The sequence below is a fragment of the Amphibalanus amphitrite genome, unplaced genomic scaffold, assembly GCF_019059575.1.
Source record: "Amphibalanus amphitrite isolate SeventyFive unplaced genomic scaffold, NRLGWU_Aamphi_draft 000653F_arrow, whole genome shotgun sequence".
NCBI lineage: Eukaryota > Metazoa > Arthropoda > Thecostraca > Balanomorpha > Balanidae > Amphibalanus > Amphibalanus amphitrite.
Window position 1 is genome coordinate 50,848 of NW_024882147.1, and position 19,801 is coordinate 70,648.

Sequence of the window (19,801 nt, forward strand, 5' to 3'; positions counted from 1 at the left end):
GCAGGAAAAAGGTGCTAGAAAACGAACGGAAAAGAAAAAAAATTGTTTTGTTAAAACGTATTTTCAACCTTTACTAGCTTCCAATAATTATTTCGAATACATATATATCTTTATTCAATGAAAAGATTGAGTAAATTAAACCAGTATAGCGCCTTTTGGGGCGACTAACGGAGCGAGCGAGGGGGTGAGTCTTGCACGTGCGAAATTTCGAGGGGGTACCTCCAACTGACTTGTGCACGGCACCCTACTGACTGGTCTCTAGCGATGTGCCAAATTTGGGCACAATCGGCCCAGCCGTTCTCGAGATCTGGAAGCGGCACCCTGCACGTGCGCACGTGCAAAATGGGTCCCAACTGACTTGTGCACGGCACCCTAGTAACCGGTCCCTAACTGTGTACCAAATTTGAGCGCAATCGGTCCAGCCGTTCTCGAGATTTGGAAACGACCCCTGCACGTGCGCACGTGCAGCGGCACCCCAACTCTGGCACATGGATATGCAGTGCCTAGTGGGTGCCTACCTACATGCCAACTTTCAGCGCAATCGGCCAAGTAGTTACCGAGATATTGCAACAATTACAAAAGTGACACCTCTTCGTTTTGCACGTGGCACGTGCATAAGGGGTCACCCACATGCATCGGGAATAGTCCAATACTTGGTAGAAGGAATGAAGGTACCCTACAAAAATTACCGCATGTAAATCGGTCAAGTGGTTGCTGAGATATAAGCCTCGCAAAAGCGTCCGCACGGCCGGCCGGCCGGCCGGCCGGCCGGCCGGCCGGCCGCTCATACTCAGAAATTTCCGTTATTCTACGTAAGACTCCGCTCGCTTCGCTCGCTCCGTAATTATAATGTGGTTGACGTTGCCATGGCAACAAAGTGGCGTATCTGACCGCTTGTTTCAAAACTACTCATCCTTCGCGTCCCTTGGTATTCATATGATAATTCTTAACTATTAATTCTCAATCGAACGAGCAAAAGATAAGTGCAAGCGGAGATGAAGCGAATAATTGCGGAACAGAAAAAGCTTGAACTGTTTCAGCTCATCCGTGATGAACGCAAGGTGAGTGCGACTGCGCTATCCAAGATAGGAGTCGCGTTTATATAGCATTTTTGACGAGGCTCTAGCTCATTTATTTTGCGATAATTTCGATGCCGTGATCTTCGCATATTTAGAGGGTAGGCATAATTTTGTAAATTACAATGCACCATTAGCATCCTTGGCAACATCACGGGTGGAGCTGTAACATTGCAACAATCCCTGTGTTCCTAAACGTGCTTGATGATATGATGTGTACCTAGGTATCCAAGCTCAGATAAAATTAAACAATTCCTTAATTTTTTCTTTGTTCGGGGGAGGCATTTAATGTGGGCAATTGAATTAAATGGTTCCAGTTCCTATGTAGTGTACCGTCACTATTAAAAAAGAGCATGCAATTCTACATAGTTATGCATACGTACTAGACACAAATTTCAAGCAGCCTCATGGCTAATTTTATATAGGTAGTAGACTCTGGTACCTACCAGAGATGCGAAGTCGATTAGTTTTCGGTGACTCAGACTCCGACTCCAGCTTTAAAAGCTCCGATTTCGACTCCGGGTGGCATTGTCAACTCCGACCGACTCCAACTCAGACAGACGCCGACTCCAAAGCCTTGCTAGGTTTGTGGAGTCGCTGGATTTCTTGTGACTCCGGCTCCAGTTTTTCCAAACGTATCCCGACTCAGACTCCGATCAGAACTGTCGACTCCGCCCGACTCCGACTCCGACTTACACCGCAGCCCTGGTAGGCACCATCACCATATGCGTCTATACCTTTTATAGTGCATTCGTCCGTCTGGATAGTGCGTAGTATGTGGCCGGAAATGGAATAGATTTTCGCAAATTTGAATTCGCTTGATAGACTTAACGCGTTAAAAATGAAATGCAAAACTGGGACAAAATGGCTAAATGTGGTCAACGCGACACGGGCTCGGTCCCTGCAAAAGATGGCACTTTTTCCCCCCCCTGCTAAGGTGAAGAGGGCCTTGAGTCTTGAGACGAAATGGGCTATGAATGTCCGAGAAACAGATAGCTAGTTATGAATATGTAAGACACCTCTGTCTTCCACGCGCTCTGCCCGCGCCCGCGCGCCGACGCGCGACGGCTTCCCGCCACAGCCGGGAACACGATTTAGCCGTGCATCCTTCACGACTCTCTGCCGTGAAGGATGCATATTATACCTACACACAAATCGTAATTACTATTCTTAAATTATGCGTCGTCGAAATATCATCAAAATACAGCTTTTGAGGCCAGCTGCAATGCCCAAGTCAGGATGCTTATTTACTTGGAAAAGCTACTTTTCCAAATGTCAATTTTCCGACATCGATACGCAAATTGTAGTATCGATACGCAAATTGTAGTCTGAACTCTAAACGCAAATATAGAGCTGAAAGATTATCGTCATCACGAGTCCGGTTACATTGCAGCACACAGGAATTCATATAATACAAACACGAAAGACGCAAGATGTGGAGGGGGGAGTCAGAGATGGACGCGGGTGGATCAGAGACGAAATTAGAACCTTCGGAGGTTCTAAATCCGAAGGTTTACAAATGTTCGTCAAAAAATGTTCGTCATTTTCAAAGAGTCCTCGAATATCACTTCTTCGCAGGCTTCTGCGCCCGTAACATTTTTATTATGATAAATGTTACCATTAAAGTTTGTCATTTTTTAACTTCTCTAGGCCGAGGGAACGACAACATTGCGTTGTCATTAGAGGAAACGTTGGAGGAAAAGTTATTCCGATGCCAATAGATTCTTGGATTACAAACTCATCGACCACGTTGTGCAGTTTAAGGCTAACTTTTAGTATCCTTCGAGCATTACAATTTGCTTGTTCTCCTACAAAGTAGACAAATCATTTGCAATGGTGAATCTCGGGAGGCGGAGTAGGTACTTATGATGCCGGCTGTATCTGCTGAGTTTTGCCTGATTACCCACCCAACAGATATGGAAATAAAGTGTGTCAACGTTCTCCTTTTCCAGACACTTTATGGAGAGTTTAAGGGCCCCAATGCCCGCTCGCGTAGGCTTCAAGAATGGGGTCGCATACGCGAGCGAGCCATTCAACTTGGCCTGATAAATGACGCAACATCGACGCAAAGCATGCTGCAGGGTGTTATAAAAAACACCCAAGACCGGACAAAAAGTGAGTAACCATTGTTACCACCACTACGACACCGCAATTAAGCACACTGCAGTGCTAGCACAATGGCATTTAACCAAATAACGCACCTTATATCATATACGCAGACTTCAATTTTTTTAAGGCGTTAGTTCTTTAGAAACAGCTTTTGACGAACCGAGCCGCACATGTTTTGGTTGATATCCCCCACAGAGCAAATATTCACGCCGTACACTTACCTCTGTTGCAGAAAAATTCCAGCAAAAGAACCAGTCGGGGGCAGGTGCAGTGGTCTGGACCCAGCTCGACGATACCGTCATGGATTGCGTGGGTATGTTACTTTCAGCCTTCAGATGTAACGGTACATAGTAGTGTTAAATATTTTTTATGCATTGTCTTTGGAGGGCTTAAACAAAAGATCAGACATGTCCGAGCTAAGCTCTTTTTCTCCTGTGTTAGTGTGTTAGAAGCTATCGTGACAAAAAAAAGAAAACCTTTGGGACGGCACCCCTTCCCAGACCCAAGGGATTAACATCGTAAGCGTGAGGCAAAAGGGCGCCAAGATCCGCTGTCTCTTACATCCCTTTGTTTTTTTCACTCCGGCAGGCAGAGACAACTACCTGACGTCGTTTAAGGTTCCTGGCGGGATTACCTGGGGCCAGATGATGACGAATCAGCAAGAAGCCGGCCCAGAAACCGCACTGACAACCGCGGGAGAAACGTCATCAGCACCCAGTATCTACTTCACTACAGAAGACGGTCGGTTGATAGGGCTGGGCACGCCGCTCGCCCAGTCTCCGGCGACCAATGCGACCACGATAACCACCACGGTCCTCTCGACCGTCCCCTCGACCAGGGCAGGCTCGTCAAACGCAACAACCCCTTCGACTGGTCCGCCCCAGGAAAGCGCCATGGCTCTCTCGTCCGGCAAGGCCTCGTCAGCTGACGCAGCCCCTTCGACTGTTCCGTCCCACTCCCAGGGGAGCGCCACGGCTCTCTCGACCGGCAAGGCCTCGTCAGCTGACCCAGCCCTCCCGACTGGAGCGTCCCAGGAGAGCGTCACGGCTCTCTCGACCGGCGAGGCCTCGTCAGCTGACGCAGCCCTCTCGACTAGAGCGTCCCAGGAGAGCGTCACGGCTCTCTCGACCGGCGAGGCCTCGTCAGCTGACGCAGCCCTCTCGATTGGTGCGTCCCAGGAGAGCGCCACGGCTCTCTCGACCGGCGAGGCCTCGTCAGCTGACGTGGCCCTCTCGACTAGAGCGTCCCAGGCATCGGAGAGAAACCGCGATGAGATTGAAGCGCGCCTCCAGCTCATCCGCTCAACGCCACTCTTCAGACGGACGCCGGAGGAGGTGACCCTGCTCCGCACCTACCTCAGCTTACAGATCCTGGAGGACATGCTGCAGGGAGGAACTCCCACACCAACCCTGACATATGTGCTATGAGCAGGGCTGCGGAACCGCAGCTAGAGCTGGATCCGGAGCCGCCGGAGCCGGCATCTTTTGCCCGGAGATGGAGGCGGAGCCGGAGCTGTCGAAGTTGGTGGCGACTCTGGCTAAATTTGTTTGTTTTGTTTTTAAGGAAAAAGTTAACTTAATTAGTTCGGTTTGACAGTCACGTGAATGAAATACGCCTCAAATATATTATTCCTTTCTTGTGAAGGAAATAAACCGTTTTAAGAAGTAATTAGTTTCAAGCTTCCTCTTCATGGTTCTGGCTTGGACTGAATCGTATGTCACATGAATTGTAAACGAACACCTAACCATTACACATGGTAGGTACAGAAGTTTCACTCAAAGGTCAAACATAAACACACTGTCAATCGCAAATACCTTACAAAAAGGCTAGCAACCATCAAACATGTTTTTATTTGCTGCTCTCCCTCTCCCTTTCGCTCCCTCTCCCGCTCGCTCCCTATACCCCTCGCTCCCTCTTCTCTCCCTATCCCCAAGCGTATACAAATACACAAACACTCAAGCACACGTACATAGCCATAGGCCACTGGCCATGAGTAGACGACTCTGCTGTCGCCTAGCTGCGGTTGGCCCGAGTATCGACCACCTAATGGCGTACGAACAGCCGCACGAGGTCATTGCGGCGCACAAGACCCGCCCGCCTCTCGGCGCCTGCCGCCGGCAGCTCTGCCGCCCCGTCAGCTGGCTCCTGCACCATTCCTTCATCTTGCCTCAGTGGTCCGAGCCATTCGCCGAAGTCACCGCCCTTGATACACATATTGTGTAGGATAAAGCACGTGTGAATAACCGCCACGCAGCGGGCCACACTTTTCAGGCGCAGCCCGAACTCGAGCGCCCCGAACCGCATTTTCAAAACGCCGAAGGCGTTCTCCACCACCACACGAGTGCGCGCATGAGCGTTATTGTATGCGCGCTCCTCGGCGGTGGTGGGGTCTGCAATGGGCGTCATGAGCCAGGGTGACAGGCCGTAGCCACTGTCCCCCAGCATCATGGCGCCCATTACAGGATTTCCATTCCGGAAATAGTCGGGCAGCCCTGATGTCGCTAAAACTCGGGCGTCGTGCACCCGACCGCCACAATGCACGCTCAATGCAACGATTGAGCGGTCGGGTGCAGCGACAGCCATCACATTGAGGGACGGGAAGCCTTTCCTATTGATATACGCCTCCCGCTGCTCTCGGGGGACGGTGAGGCGTACATGGGTGCCGTCGATGCACCCCACGATGTCGGGCAGCCCGGCGACCTGTCGAAAGTCCTCCTTGAGACGTCCGAGAGCCGCCGGGTCGCCCGGCCAGGTGATGGCCCCTGGGCAGCGGTGGATTATTGCATCCGTCACGCGGTGAATGGCGCGGCACACGGTGGCCTCGGAGACGCCGTGGCCGTCTCCCACCAGGCGCAGATACGCACCGGTAGCATAGAACCGCAGCGACACGAGCAGCTGCTGGCGAGGTGTCAGTGCCATATTTAAGCCCGTGTCGTGCGCCACCGTCCCGCTAATGAGGTCTTCCAGTGCAGTGGCGACCTCGACGCTGAGGCGGAAGTTTTCCCTAAAGAGAAACGGGATTTAAGGTTATATAAAGCTTTCGAATGAATACAATGACACTCTTGATATGCGGCATACAGGCACCCATGCACATTAAATAGTCACCTGAATGTCGTTGGATGCAGTGCTCCCATGTTGATGCGCGGACGGAGCCTCCGCTGGCGGCGCTCCCGAGGCTCAAAATTGTCATCATCGGCCATAGTCAATCCGGCAATGCATAGGCGTTATCTGGAAGCAACATGCATAAGATGGTTTTGATCCGTGGTCGGCACCATTTAAAAGCATGGCTTGCGGACACAAGTGGGTACACCTACTCATCGCAATGTTTTTTTTTACGGCACATGTACGTCAGCAACTATGACTATGACAAAACTGCGTATCACACATGTATGATGTAAGTAGGTAATTTAATCCTTAACCCGCGCATGACTGGGATATTTTCCATAACGCGAGTGGCTGGAGACGGGGGGGGGGGGGCGACTCTACAGAGCCCCCTCCTTATCTCCGAAACTAGGTACTGGGCCGATCGTCAAAATTCAAACGGCCTCTGATAGCCCTGGTAAAACTGACGAGCGAAACCTTATTTCATTGACCTCGAGGAGTCAGAGGGGCCCTAGTGGTCAGATACAGACACTAGCAGTTATTCACAGGAGGCACCAGCCGCCAGGTGAAGGATCTTATCTGTCAGGCTGGTTTTTGGAGTGGTTTGGAGTGTTTTTTTTTTAATTTTCAACATATGTTTTGGGTCTCCCCCCCCCCTCTCTACAGGGGAGCGTACGAGACCGTCTTTATCTATCTGCTAACGCTTTGGTACGCGAATATAGAGGTCAACAATGCTGTGGCTCCCGAGTGCCCTTCAAGCGCGACACCTATATGAAATGTAGAGAGACATCTAACGGCTGTTCCCACTTCCCACTCCGCAGTGGAATGGCCATCGCCCGTCATAGGCGGATTCATGCGGGCCGTGGCCGAACATGACGGGACTAGCGACTAGCCCCTTCCATTAGAAATTAATTAGTAGCAGAAGGTGATATGTTTATAACAAAACGAGTGACTGAGGACGTTTTAGAGTGAAGCTGTTTATCTTAACAAATTACAAAGAGTTTTGGCTTCTTTGGCCCCTGCCTGACGGCTGACTGACAACGCCACTGCATGAATATCGATAACAAAGTTGTTGCTCGTCAACAAATAAAATTGAAATACATGTTACAAAAAATATAAACAACTCAAAAACATGTGGCTTCTACCGGCAACATGAACATTGAAAATAGCACAAAATTTTAAATGCCTATTTATACAAGTTATTTGTTACATCGATAGCTTGGAAGAGTTCATTTCTCTATGACGGGGGGAAATAACGCGGTCTGGCGCAGTTAGCGCGCGAATTGTTGGGGTCCATTTCCACGTGGCGCGAGTCGAGGCCATTGAAGTTGAGAATCGGTATATTTGGTGGATTCAAGGGCATGTGTTACTGAATAAAATTTCCCCATGGCTGGGAAATTCACATCTGTGTATAAGGGTCACCAAAGCCATTTTTCGTGATTGACTGTGAGAAGGTAAGGTAAGGGAAGGGGAGATAATGGCAGCTCAAGCTGGAATGATACCTATGCATAGTGCACAAGTGATTCCAGGCAAAATTTAACATGGGCAAAGCTTCGTAAATCATATTACTGTTTTTAACCAGAAGAAATAAAACAAGTATCAGATGAAATCCCTCTGTTGCACCCTAGGCTAAGAATTAAATAAAAACCTGTATTTCACGACTCAAACCACGTCAACCTAGAAAAATGTTCATAAAATACGTTCTTATAAGTGACTGCATTGGGTGGTGCTGAATTCCAGTTTAGTTGGTGCGAGCTAGAGCACATCAGTAACAAGTGCAGATTTATAAGTTCTGTAAAATTATTGATAGTGCTCCACAAGGCCACTTTCTTAAAAAGCCCTGTTGATGAAAATATAATTTTACTAGCCAGTCATTCACATGGGTCCGAGAAATTGACCTGGGTCCTGGGATCTGAATTATGTTCTTAAACTCTAATACCACTGATCTTGATCTCACCCAAGGCTATATAAACCAGGTAGAACGTTCCCGACGAAAAAGTGGTGACAAGCGATAATTAGTAGCCGCGACCCTCACTTGTTCAAAACTTTATCCGCAAGCAGCATTTACAGGCTAGCGGAAATCGCCCAATCGGCGTTCGGCAATACTCGACGCTGATTGGCCCGATGCTCGTGACGAAATTGCGGGGGACTGTAGCTATTCCCCTATGGCGTTTCATAGACTTAAGGCTTTTGAAGGGGGATTTATACCAGTTTTTGTTGGGTTTGAGGCCATTTTTGAGCTTGGATATTCTTTCTGTGACTTTTGGCTGTGTAATAACGACATTTAATCATAACATTTCTATATACTACCGGTGTCACATCGGCCAAAAAGACCGTAAGTACATGGGATAGACGGACCACTGCTGATGGGGCCACACATGCCGGCGTGTGGTCATCGGAGGTCCATGAGGGCTCGACATAGGCCCTTCATGGGTCGGTATAGGCCCGGTGGGTCCAGTGCAAGCCTATCAGGGGCCGGTGCTGACCCAACAGGGCCCAGTGGCATATAATGTAAGGCTGTCTAGGGACGTTGAGGGCTCATGGGGGCCATATAGGACCAATAGGGACCACATAAGTCAATCAGGGGCCATTTAGGCCAATAAAGGCACTTCAGGGGACTTGAAAAGGCCATTCAAGAGCTGTGGTGGGCCCATATGAGGGGACGGCACTGGTCCAGCAGGTGCAGTCAGGGGATGTTGTACGGGTTTCTCAGTGGCCCATTTCGGAATATCAGTGACCAATTTGGACCCAGCAGGGGGCTTTGTAGAACTATCAGGGGCTGGTGATGGTTCATCAGGGGCCAGCGTTAGTCCATCGGGGCACGGCATATGCCCATCAGAGGTAATTGCGAGCCCACGCTGAACAATGATGGCCCTTCAACGGCCCCTAATGGATCTACATTGACCCATGGGCCATGATGTGTCATGTATGCCCCTATGACAGGCCTACTCAGACCCCTGATGGACATTCCCGGCCTCTGATGACCCTCTACTGAATGCTGATGGGGCTCTAAGTTTCTCCAATAACCCTTCATCAACCCATTATTACCATACGCTGGCACTAGGGGCCCCACATCAGCCGCAGGGCAGTCCGTGCCATGACAGCATGTCTTTTCGGCCGATATTACATCGGTAATATTTATTAAAATCATGATTTTATGGTGTCATTATATAGCCAACAGTCATAAGAAATATATTTTAACTCGAAAACAGCTCCAAACAGCATATAATTTTAAAGAAACTCCTCCGAAATCCAAAAGCCTATTCGGGTCCATAGAGAATAACTGCGGTCCCCCGCAATTTCGTCACGAGCGTCGGACCAATCAGCGTCGAGTACTGCCGAGCGCTGATTGGTGAATTTTCCGCTAGCGTGTAAGTACTGCTCGCGGAACAAGAGTTCGTCGACAATCCTCCACAAACGTCTGTCACCATTTTTCGTAATGCTAAACAGCGGGAGCGTACCCCCCTGATCTCACCTACAATAGCATCACAATCATGTATCCAGTTACCTATATAATTTGTTGATGGTTTCATTGGTATCATACATCATTACCTCTGTCGGTGCTCTCTTTTTGTGGCCATATAATCATAATGGGATCATTTGTGGCAATTTACATTAGGTGTTTCAGGGATATTGTGTGATTACACAATACACATAGCAATTTACATAGGCGGCGGAATGGGGAGGCGGTGTTTCATTTTTCAGTCTTTTTGGTGGCAAATCACACCTAATGGGGAGAATATTTTCATCCCTAAAATATGAATGACCGACTTATATGAATGACATAATATGACAACCGAAATATGAATGACATCTCTGAAAAGAGTTGCATGTATTCCCAACAGCCAGTTCACATGTCACTTGACAGTGATGCACCCACATCCTTTTGTTCCACACCCTGTCAAGATCCTGACATGAAATCCTGGTTTATCAGTTAGCATAAAAATTGGCATTACACCATTTTGCAAAAATACTGCAGTTACTTACTTTCTTTTTTCTCATCCTAGGATTTTTTTCTTCATCGGCACACCCAACCAATATCCAATTTTAGAACACTGCGGGGAGGGCACCTGGGTACCGTGCCCCCCTTTGATTTTGGCATTTTAACATAAGCCCTATGGGCATTGCATGGAAAGAATGAGACCAAAAGTCAGCAGTACCCCCCCCCCCCCCTAACTGAAGGTGTTCCGCCACTACTGTCAATTTATAGTTTTGTGATACTTAAGGACATCAAATCACACTGGAAAACCACTTCACATTTTGCAAATGGTGGTAGAGCTTAAATCCTTGTGCGAACAGCTGTTATTGGCTTATGCTTTGGTTTGTTGTCAGATCTTATTAGATCATAGACGCAAGAAATAATTTTTGTGTGGGATCCAAATTCTGGTATGATCTTATCTTTTTGTTTTTAGATCCACTGATGTAATTGATCTATCACATGCCTCCATGCACATATGATACTAAACTAACCTACCTAACAGCTACCGAATATCTTTGACGTGCCACTTGAGATGTACTATAATGGAAGATGAAATATCCAGTAATCTCAAATTAAAGTTTTCTTGAGAGCATAGAGCAGAAATTGTAATTTTTCTTTTTCAACATTGACTGTTTGATGTACCTCGGCTTTTGTCATATTTAGATGCCTCTCTTTATTTTGAAGAGCACATGAATTTTATTGTTTTGACCATGTCAATTAGTTTGCAAATGATCCCTTAACCCAGCGAGTGTTGTCATTGTGACATTTTGATTTTGATAGAAAGACACCTATTTATTGTCAGCATTGAAATGAAGAACATACACATTAAGGGAAGATTTTTTTGACTTTTCATTGCAATTCATTACAGAGAGCAAGCATTTTTAACAAAACATGATACCTAACGTACTCAATTTTCCTAGTGGGCTAATGCCACAATTATCACCTTTAAATGCATATTTAAAAGCAATCAAACTCAGTCTCAAGCCTTCTACAGTGCATGGCAATTTTCTCAAGAATATTGATATTTATTATGTGTTATTGGCTACGTCATGCATAGATGAAACATTACCAAGCAAGAGAAACATTTTGATATCATTATTTACACAATAGTTCATCTCACTCACCTTTTCAATGTCTTCACTGTTGCGATGACTTCACTTTTACCTAAGCTTTTGCTAGTTATTTTGGAGGCCCGAATTTACCTTCAAAACGTCAAAATTTCCTCCGCGAGTACTACTTTCCGGCTTTCGGTGCAAGAGGAAAACAGTCGGTCGGACTTTAACAATTGGTAAGTTCTCATGCCGCTCGGTAGAATTTCTAGGTAAATTTTCACGGTAGCGTTTTTTGGTAGGTAGTTTGGTGCAAGAGAATTTAGGTAAAATCTGAATTTACCTAGGTAGGTAGTTTGGTGCAAGAGGCCTCTGTATTTCGCCGAATACCACCATTTCGAACGCTTGAACCAGACCCTCATATCTTATCAAGCATTTCAAAGAGCAGTGGGCGCATTCGCAAAGAGACCTAAATGTCACGGTACACGTGAAGGAAACCAACCCCAGCGCGCTGCCGTTCCCGGACAGCCGCGGGAGTCTTCCCTCTACAGCCCCGCCATCCGCGGCGGGCGCGCCCGGTGACATCCGGACGAAAAGGTCTCCTTCGGGGAGACGAGTCCGCCCGGCCGGCGGCGGCCGCCGACTTCAAACCGCCGGCCGCACACATATTATTTCGGCCGGTGATGGCCTGTTAGGCTAATATGGAGATCAAAGGAGGCACCCGCCTGACAGGCGCCCACACAGCCGGCGGCGGTGACGGGAACGGAGTCGCTATTTCAGAGTCAAGGTGGAAAAATGAGTCACCCAGAGTCAGAGTCAGCTACAACCTGTCAGTCAGAGTCGGAAGTCAGGTAATGTCAGTAAGAGTCCAGTCAGCCCGTCGGAGTCAGTAACAGTTATTCATTCCGTCATTCATTCAAATGCATACAGAAAGTCAGTCTGTCACTGTCCTTCCGTCAGAGTCTCAAACTAAACCATCCGGAACCTATTTCAGCTAGTCCAATTTTCAGAGTCTATAAAAGTCAAAGAGCCAGTGGCTTTCAGTTGTTTGACGGTGCGCTTCCTTCTCTACACGTTCCCTCCGAACGTCTGAAACCAGGGAACCGATCATGGGACTGAGACTGAAGGGAGCGCGCACAGGGTTGGATCAGATGTTGGGAGCTCAGTGATTCGGAGAAAGGTCTGATCTTGACCGATAGCGCATGTGATATCAGATCATGACCCAGCAGACTACTCAAAAGTCAACATGGTAGAACCTCGTCCTGGCGAAAAAGTACGAACCCATATCAATCAACCTGAGAGAGCCTTGCTTCTTACGAGTAGATGGGCGCTGACAAGATATAACTACATAAAAATACAAAGAGACTGATTTTAACGGGAAAGTCCAAGGAACCGAGACTGGCCCCTAATGTGTGCAATGTCAAGATTAGTAGTAATATACCGGCGCTGAGGGAGGCAGTGGCACCAGGTGATCATTTCAAACCCCAACCTCGGCGGCTGCCTGACCCGACAAGATGAAACTTGGTATCCACCAATGAATCGGTGGAGTGCAAAGACCCTGGCATCAGCTACTCTGAACTTGCGAAACATGAATCTCGTGTCTACAGTGGCTCCAAGCCTGGTGTGCGTCGGACGTCTACCGTGAACCTGTAAGATATTGTGCTCCCAACGTACACTGTCCGGTGGCGGTAGCAGCCCGGACTCAAACCGACTCTCACCTGCTGACTATCGGTTGGGGCGGCCTCCTCTGTCCCTCCCGGCTCCGGAGAGTCACTCGAAGTCGGCGTCAGCGGGCTAGACGTACTCCGTGCCGACCCTGAAACACAAGTACCGTCATAAAGGATATGGAGAAAAGACAGTCCCACAGAGAGGCATCGCCTGCAACCATACAACACACCAGTGATATTTCAAGAGTGAAAAAGGGAGCATTTTCTCAAACAAAATCGCCGGTATTTCGATCACGCATCCACCACGGTATATGGCAGTAGTCTCCGAGGAGCTGGGAGGCCATACCAAAAGTTATGCATTTTCGTTGAAAGTCCCCTCAACTCAGGGCACGCACTCGGCAGGCAATTCTAGCTGAGCACATTGCAAGCACTGCTCAGAAAACATCTCAGCCGTGTTAGTTATCCCAGCTGAGAACCCTCCCAGCACATGGGAGTAATCTCACCACTTACCCTTAGATCTGTGCCAGGCAGTCCCACTACTACGCTTAGATCTTTGCTGAGAGGCCGATATGCGATAAGCGATGGGCATTAGGTAATCCCACTGGCAAGATCCCTCTCAGCAACCTCCCAGGCGCCAACTCACCAGCTGAGGCGTTGGAGTAGATATTGGCCGGGTCGGTGGGAACAGTCACGTCCTCTATCAAAGTTTCAGTTCCGGAAACTTCCGTCAGAGGCTGCTCCGTGGCCGTCTCGGAACCCGCCTCCTCGGATTTCTGCTTCTCACGATTCCTGTCAAATTAAAAAATCGACGTTACGTCATGGCTGTTATAGTTATACAACTTTTCTACACCGAAAGCATTTTATGACAGATTTATTCACAAAAAGAGCTTGTCTTATCTGGATCCCAATGCCCTCTGAGGCCAGAAAGGGTCTATACAGCACCCCCAGCTCCAACTCCCGACCGACTAGCCGCGGCGAGTGCCGTCTCATCTCCGTTACCTCCGGTCGCCGTCCAGCAGTTCCTCCAGCGTGCTCAGCAGCAGGCTGTCCGGGTCACGCAGCTTCAGACGCTCCTCCTTCTCGTACGACTTGGCCAGCGTGTACTCCTCGCCTGCCGGTCAAACAGAGATGAGTTGGAGAGGGGTTACTATGGGTCAGACAAGACCGCCGGTCATACAGGGGGGGGGGGGGGTAAGAAGGGAGCTTACACTGGGTGAGACAGAGATACTAGGTAGGGGGGGGGGCAGACCGAGAGACGTTCCACATGTCAGAAGAACGCATCAAGCCAGTTTAGCTGATGTCACATGACTGACACAGATCGGCACCTTGGTGTTACATCAGAACAATGTAGGTCGTGCAAGGCGAACATCGAGTCAAGTCGGATCACAACAGCAGCGCTCAGGTTATATTGATTTGGATCAGGTCATGCCATAATTGATTTGGATCAGGTCATGCCATAATTGATTTGGATCCGTTCATGCCATAGTTGATTTGAATCAGGTTATGCCATATAGACAATGGCAGACGCAGCAGCCCATGAAGGTCTGTGTGGCATGATCTCTCGGCATCATGTGGATGGGTTTGTATGAATGTAACCAGCGTGACCTATCCAGTATCCACTTACCGGGGTCGCGTATGATCTCGACGCGCAGTATTCCGTCTCGCGGCCACTCGTCTTTGACGCTGTCCAGACAGTGGTTGGGCATATGTGAGAACGCCACGTGAATGTACGTCAGCATCGCCAGAGAGCAGATCGCCTGGAAACATGAGTTAAACATCAGCGTAAGACGATAAGAGAATCAGCACACAACTGAGTGGGAATGTCAGCGTACAAAGGTGGAAACAATATCCCAAATTGCTCAATTAGCGTCCATCGGACGGAGATAACTACACGTATTTGGAGAAATGTCAAATGACGGCAAACAGTAACTTGAGACCGAGACTCACCCAGAATTATGGCAACTTAGATATGGAATGGGCACGCTCAGAGCTACAATCACTTTGATACGGACGGGACCATTTGGAGCTGAGGTAAGTTTTATAAGGACGGGGTACAATTGGAACTGCGATAGGTTCAGTACAACTACCGACGGGACCGAGGGCCACCCAACACTGTCAGGACACCCAGCACGTACCACAAGCAGGGAGGCGAACTCGACCATGCGCCGGACGCGCGGCGAGAACAGGCGTGCGTACGCCAGCGAGAGTCGCACGAACATGGCGTGGAACAGCCGGTCGCGGATCGCCACAAACTGTTCTTCAGCGGCGTTCTGAGCGCCGGCCGGCCTCGGCGGCGGCTGCGGCGGCGGCGGCGGGGGCGCCTGCGGCGGCGGGGGCTGGCCGGCCGGCGGCGCGTCGGCTCGGGCGCCGGCCTGATGTCGCCGCCGCAGCGCCGGAAACATGTTCTCCAGCAGGGCGTCCATCCTGTGCGCTAACAGACAGGCCAACAGCGGACAGCCCGACAGCCGGAGACACTCAGTCGCTGACTTGTCTCGGTGCTTTTGTTCTGGGGAAAAGAGAGTAGGTACGTGAATGCTAATATAACCAAAAGATTTAGATATTTGAAACATTTTTGTTCCATGATTTAGGCCACATTTCAATGCAGCATTCACGTCTCAGTGATTTGCTTGCCTGACTTCCCTGGTTAATATTTGCATTTCACTACCACTAATATACTATTGGATGCGTGTTATTCTTATACCCTGTCCTGTCCTTACCTTACCATATCTTTGTGGTATTCAGAAATGACGCCTTGGAAATGACTAATGAGGATACAGCAGGATCCCTGGCCACGTTTTGTATGTTTTGGGATTAATTGCAAAATGCAGTTGTAACTTCCCATAGGTAGCCCTCTTGTAGCTCATTTGGTAGAGCACCGGACTTACGGTGGCAACAGCCTGGGTTCGAGTTGCTCAGGTACTCGATATTTGAGACTCCTGACTGGGATGGTCTGCGATTGATGGGAGCGGTCGCAGTCAGTTAAAGTCAATTGAGTGAGAACTGAGACAGACCATAGGGCTGTTCACGGGCCCTGTGTGCGGTCGGACCGCACACAGCCTCGAAGCTCCGCCCACTTCTTCCCTACGTCAGCCTTCCGTCACCGCACAGTGCACACAGCGATCGCTGTGGGCTGTGGCCGGTCGGGACTGGCCACAGCGGACCATCCACCGCACGCAGCCGTGACGTCAGAACCGCCTACCCATCCCCTACCCCCACGCCTGCTGGACGCACCGCACACACCGCACGCAGCAGTGCGCGGTGCCCGTGAACACCCCTCATGTCTGGGCTCTGGCTTTGATGGGCATGTTAAGGTTTGACATATACATTTTCCCATTACCTCCATCGGTGATCAGACGGTAGGGGTCAGGGTCTACGCAACCTTTTAAATCTCACCATTTATCGGCTAAGTGCAGACAGATCTATAAAACTATCATAGTAGCCCCGGGTAATGGTATTTCATTTCAAACCCCCGAGGGCTGTTCACGGGCCCTGTGTGCGGTCGGACCGCACACAGCCTCCAAGTTCCGCCCACTGCGTCCCTACGTCAGCCTTCCGTCACCGCACACAGCGATGCGATCGCTGTGGCCAGTCGGGACTGGCCACAGCGGACCGTCCACCGCACGCAACCGTGACGTCAGAGCCGCCTACCCATCCCCTACCCCCACGCCTGCTGGACCCACCGCACACACCGCACGCAGCAGTGTGCGGTGCCCGTGAACACCCCTCAGATAAAAAGTGGTATAATTGCTTTACCCAGGCATCAAAGTACCGTAAAATGGGGTGATAAGGGACAGTGGGGTGCTAAGGGACAGTTGCATGGGAAAAACTTTGAGTCATATTAACTTCCTAATTTGAGAAGGTTCAATAAAAACTTCAGTGTGATAGTTGACACTGTTTTGCTCTTGACCATAGGACAAAATAGTATGGTTTTTCATGCAAGTGATTTGGCTCAAAAATGGATTTGAAAATCATGCTACATTTTCACAAAATTGAAACATCTCCAAAACTCTGTGTGTACCACATAAACTAGTGGGTGTACAGGGAAAATGAATGCATAGGTGTATTGTCACATGTATTGCACATGTTTCCTGAAAAACTTGTGCAAATCCACCCATTCATTCATCATCCTCTTCCTCTTTTCCGGATACATGCATATTTTGAGGTGATGTGGGGTGCTACGGGACAGGGAAGAAAAAATAAAAAATAATATCTAAATATAATTTCGTTAAGTTTTCTTTCAGTAGGCATGGAAAACACCAAATTCCACATAAAATGCTGGCAAGTTCATGCTTTTATCTCTAACACATCTTAAGTTATGTAACAAAACATCTCAACACTCTCTTTTACAATGGTGGGTCAATGGAGACCAGTTGGGCAAACTAGACCTTTGGAATCAAAATATGGAGGCATCAAAAGATTGATTCCTTATGACCATATTTGGGCATAAATGCAGACCATTTCTAACTTACCAAACACATAAAAATAAGATAGTGTTTCAAGAAGGAGCATGCCTGATCTTGAACAGAAATGCTGGAAGTATCTCCTAAGCAAAATAATATTGCTCCAATCATAACATTTTGAATTCTATAGGTAGTGAAAGGCAATCAAGGAATTGATTCACTTTAAACAGATAATCATAATATTGATTCCCCATCAGCTGGCTAATCATTATTTTGATTCACAGGTAATGTTAACAGATAGGCAACAATGACTTGCAAGAATACAGCATTTATCTTGCTATTATTCTCATTAAGTGGTATCCTCAGCACCACAACAGATACCTATACCATTGTTGTACTTTACCTTCACTACATTTGACAACAATTCACAATTTTGAAATGTCACGAATACAAAAACTGAAGCAACAGGTAAAAACCATATAATAAATATAAAAGCATTACAACAATGATAATTAGGGGTTTGAAAATTTCATTTTGCCATTTTACACAAATACTGATTGTTTAGTATGCGATTCATGATACAAAAATAACATACAGTGTGATTTCCTCAAAACAGCTTTTACGTGATGGACAGTGGCTCTGTCTTTTTCCCATTCACAAGGCCAAAGGGACAATTTCTTAGTTTTGAGGTAACACTTTTTGCAAACCTACCACATTTTTCTACCTTTTTGAAGAAAAATCTCACCGTCATGGGCCTTTTTTCAACCGTAACGATACATTTGAAGTCAAAAGTGTACCAAAATGAATCAAAAAATTGATTCCACGCCCATATTTGGTCATGGCTCCTCCCACCAGAATCAAATTATTGATGCCTCCATATTTTGATTCCAAAAGTCTAGTTTGCCCAACTGAGACTGATGTAGGTAAATGTGATGTCATCATAAAAAGGCTAAAATAAAGAGGGCAACATAATGACAAGTGACTAGCTTGGACATGGGCTTTTATTGATGACAGAAGGGTACTTTTTGGTTCTGTTTACCTTATAATTAGCACATTTTCCAGAAGCGTAAACTGCATAACCCGTAATTGGCTAAACAGGTCATTAGTGGTGAATGAACCCGACTTGTTTTGTGACAGAATATGCAAAACATTTCAATAAATAAATTGTGTGCACTTCCACACCCCAATTGTGGGCATTTGACGACCATTTCTTGGAATAATATAGGTGTCCCTTAACACCCCACATTGGGGTGCTAAGGGACAGTGATGAAAAATAATAAAAAGTAATATGCAGGTATAAATCTTAAAAACTTTAATGTAGCAGGCATGTAAAGCACCAAATTCCACATAAAATGCTGACAACTTGATGTTTCTATCTCCAACCCTTCTTGAGTTATCTAACAAAACACCTCAAAACTGTCCCTTAACACCCCGTTTTACGGTACCCCTGAATGGTGTATCTGCAGTACCAAACTTATATCACAAGGAATGGCAATATAGTCTAAATTGTTGTTAGGACTGTTTTGAAAGACATGGTTAAAAACATATTATCAATCCAGGGGTGGCCTTATATATTCCGACAGAGACAAGAAGGGGTCAAATCCATATTTTCACGCATATCAAAAAATCACAAAAAGGGATCTGAACTTCAATTGCCAATCAATTTATCAGGCGACATTTTAGATACAAACCGCCTGCGAATGACTTTTTAGTGGAATCGAAGTCACAAACGCTTGCCTACCTTTCCCTATCGCTTAATAAACAATTTTATTTTGCAAAATTCAACATTCAACATGCTCACTGTTGCGCCAGATATGTCTCAAACTTTCAAGCATATCTATTTACATTCTTGATTATCGATTGAGATAAGACTGACGTCATCCAAAAAAGCGTTGGAAGCGTTGGAGTGATCTGTGCAGAAATAATTGTGATGTTTGCGCAATGTTTTTGAATATCACCGCTAAATCGACACAGTCATAATTTATTCGATTAATTCAAAAGCATATCTGAAACCAAATAATTGCCCCTCAAACCAACCTCAAACCAGCATAGTTATGCACAGCCTCATGACGTCATTTTACTAAAATCTTGAAAAATGAAACCGCTGAACTGCTCATGCTTGTTTTTGTTTTGTGGAATGATCGGAGGGGTGTTCACGGGCACCGCACACTGCTGCGTGCGGTGTGTGCGGTGCGTCCAGCAGGCGTGGGGGTAGGGGATGGGTAGGCGGTTCTGACGTCACGGCTGCGTGCGGTGGACGGTCCGCTGTGGCCAGTCCCGACCGGCCACAGCGATCGCTGTGTGCGGTGACGGAAGGCTGACGTAGGGACGCAGTGGGCGGAGCTTCGAGGCTGTGTGCGGTCCGACCGCACACAGGGCCCGTGAACAGCCCTCATGTGGACCGCGTGGATCGCATTTC

General features: G+C 47.7%; 3 protein-coding genes across 7 annotated transcripts in view; 1 reads left to right on the forward strand and 2 right to left on the reverse strand.

Annotated features, from left to right (window-relative positions):
• LOC122364041 (membralin-like) overlaps positions 1-19,206 on the reverse strand; it is a 57,854-nt gene extending 38,648 nt beyond the window's left edge. Inside the window, exons 1-6 of the mRNA XM_043334064.1 lie at positions 19,124-19,206; positions 15,118-15,488; positions 14,607-14,739; positions 13,982-14,093; positions 13,626-13,771; positions 13,034-13,131 (exon numbers count right to left, since the gene is read on the reverse strand). Coding sequence (XP_043189999.1) covers positions 13,034-13,131; positions 13,626-13,771; positions 13,982-14,093; positions 14,607-14,739; positions 15,118-15,405 — 777 coding nt within the window. The 5' untranslated portion in view covers positions 15,406-15,488; positions 19,124-19,206. The remainder of the gene's footprint in view (positions 1-13,033; positions 13,132-13,625; positions 13,772-13,981; positions 14,094-14,606; positions 14,740-15,117; positions 15,489-19,123) is intronic.
• On the forward strand, positions 871-4,849 carry LOC122364048 (mucin-5B-like). 5 transcript variants are annotated; one of them, XR_006253476.1, is made up of 4 exons: positions 871-1,061; positions 3,029-3,195; positions 3,418-3,498; positions 3,774-4,849. XR_006253476.1 is itself a non-coding variant. In XM_043334089.1 (4 exons), the coding sequence occupies exons 1-4, from the start codon at positions 996-998 to the stop codon at positions 4,610-4,612; spliced, it is 1,149 nt and encodes a 382-aa protein (XP_043190024.1). In that variant the 5' UTR covers positions 871-995; the 3' UTR covers positions 4,613-4,849. The 5 variants fall into 5 exon arrangements, 4 of the variants coding, with proteins under 4 accessions (XP_043190024.1, XP_043190026.1, XP_043190025.1 ...); XM_043334089.1 differs by having other exon boundaries at positions 3,029-3,191; XM_043334091.1 differs by lacking the exon at positions 871-1,061 and adding an exon at positions 1,762-1,784 and having other exon boundaries at positions 3,029-3,191.
• LOC122364049 (putative nuclease HARBI1) lies at positions 5,022-11,533 on the reverse strand. Its single transcript, XM_043334092.1, has 3 exons — positions 11,391-11,533; positions 6,291-6,413; positions 5,022-6,189 (listed from the first exon to the last, which is right to left on the reverse strand). The coding sequence occupies exons 2-3, from the start codon at positions 6,383-6,385 to the stop codon at positions 5,229-5,231; spliced, it is 1,056 nt and encodes a 351-aa protein (XP_043190027.1). The 5' UTR covers positions 6,386-6,413; positions 11,391-11,533; the 3' UTR covers positions 5,022-5,228.
• Positions 19,207-19,801: the final 595 nt, after the last annotated feature.

Bases quoted from the DNA above. Each gene is read 5' to 3' on its own strand.
- LOC122364048 (XM_043334088.1), top strand. From the start codon at position 2,942: ATGATGCCGGCTGTATCTGCTGAGTTTTGCCTGATTACCCACCCAACA. The intron at 3,192-3,417 runs GTGAGTAACCAT...CCTCTGTTGCAG, and splicing joins CACCCAAGACCGGACAAAAA to AAAAATTCCAGCAAAAGAAC. The intron at 3,499-3,773 runs GTATGTTACTTT...TCACTCCGGCAG, and splicing joins TACCGTCATGGATTGCGTGG to GCAGAGACAACTACCTGACG.
- LOC122364049 (XM_043334092.1), bottom strand. From the start codon at position 6,385: ATGGCCGATGATGACAATTTTGAGCCTCGGGAGCGCCGCCAGCGGAGG. The intron at 6,190-6,290 runs GTGACTATTTAA...GTTTCTCTTTAG, and splicing joins CTGCATCCAACGACATTCAG to GGAAAACTTCCGCCTCAGCG.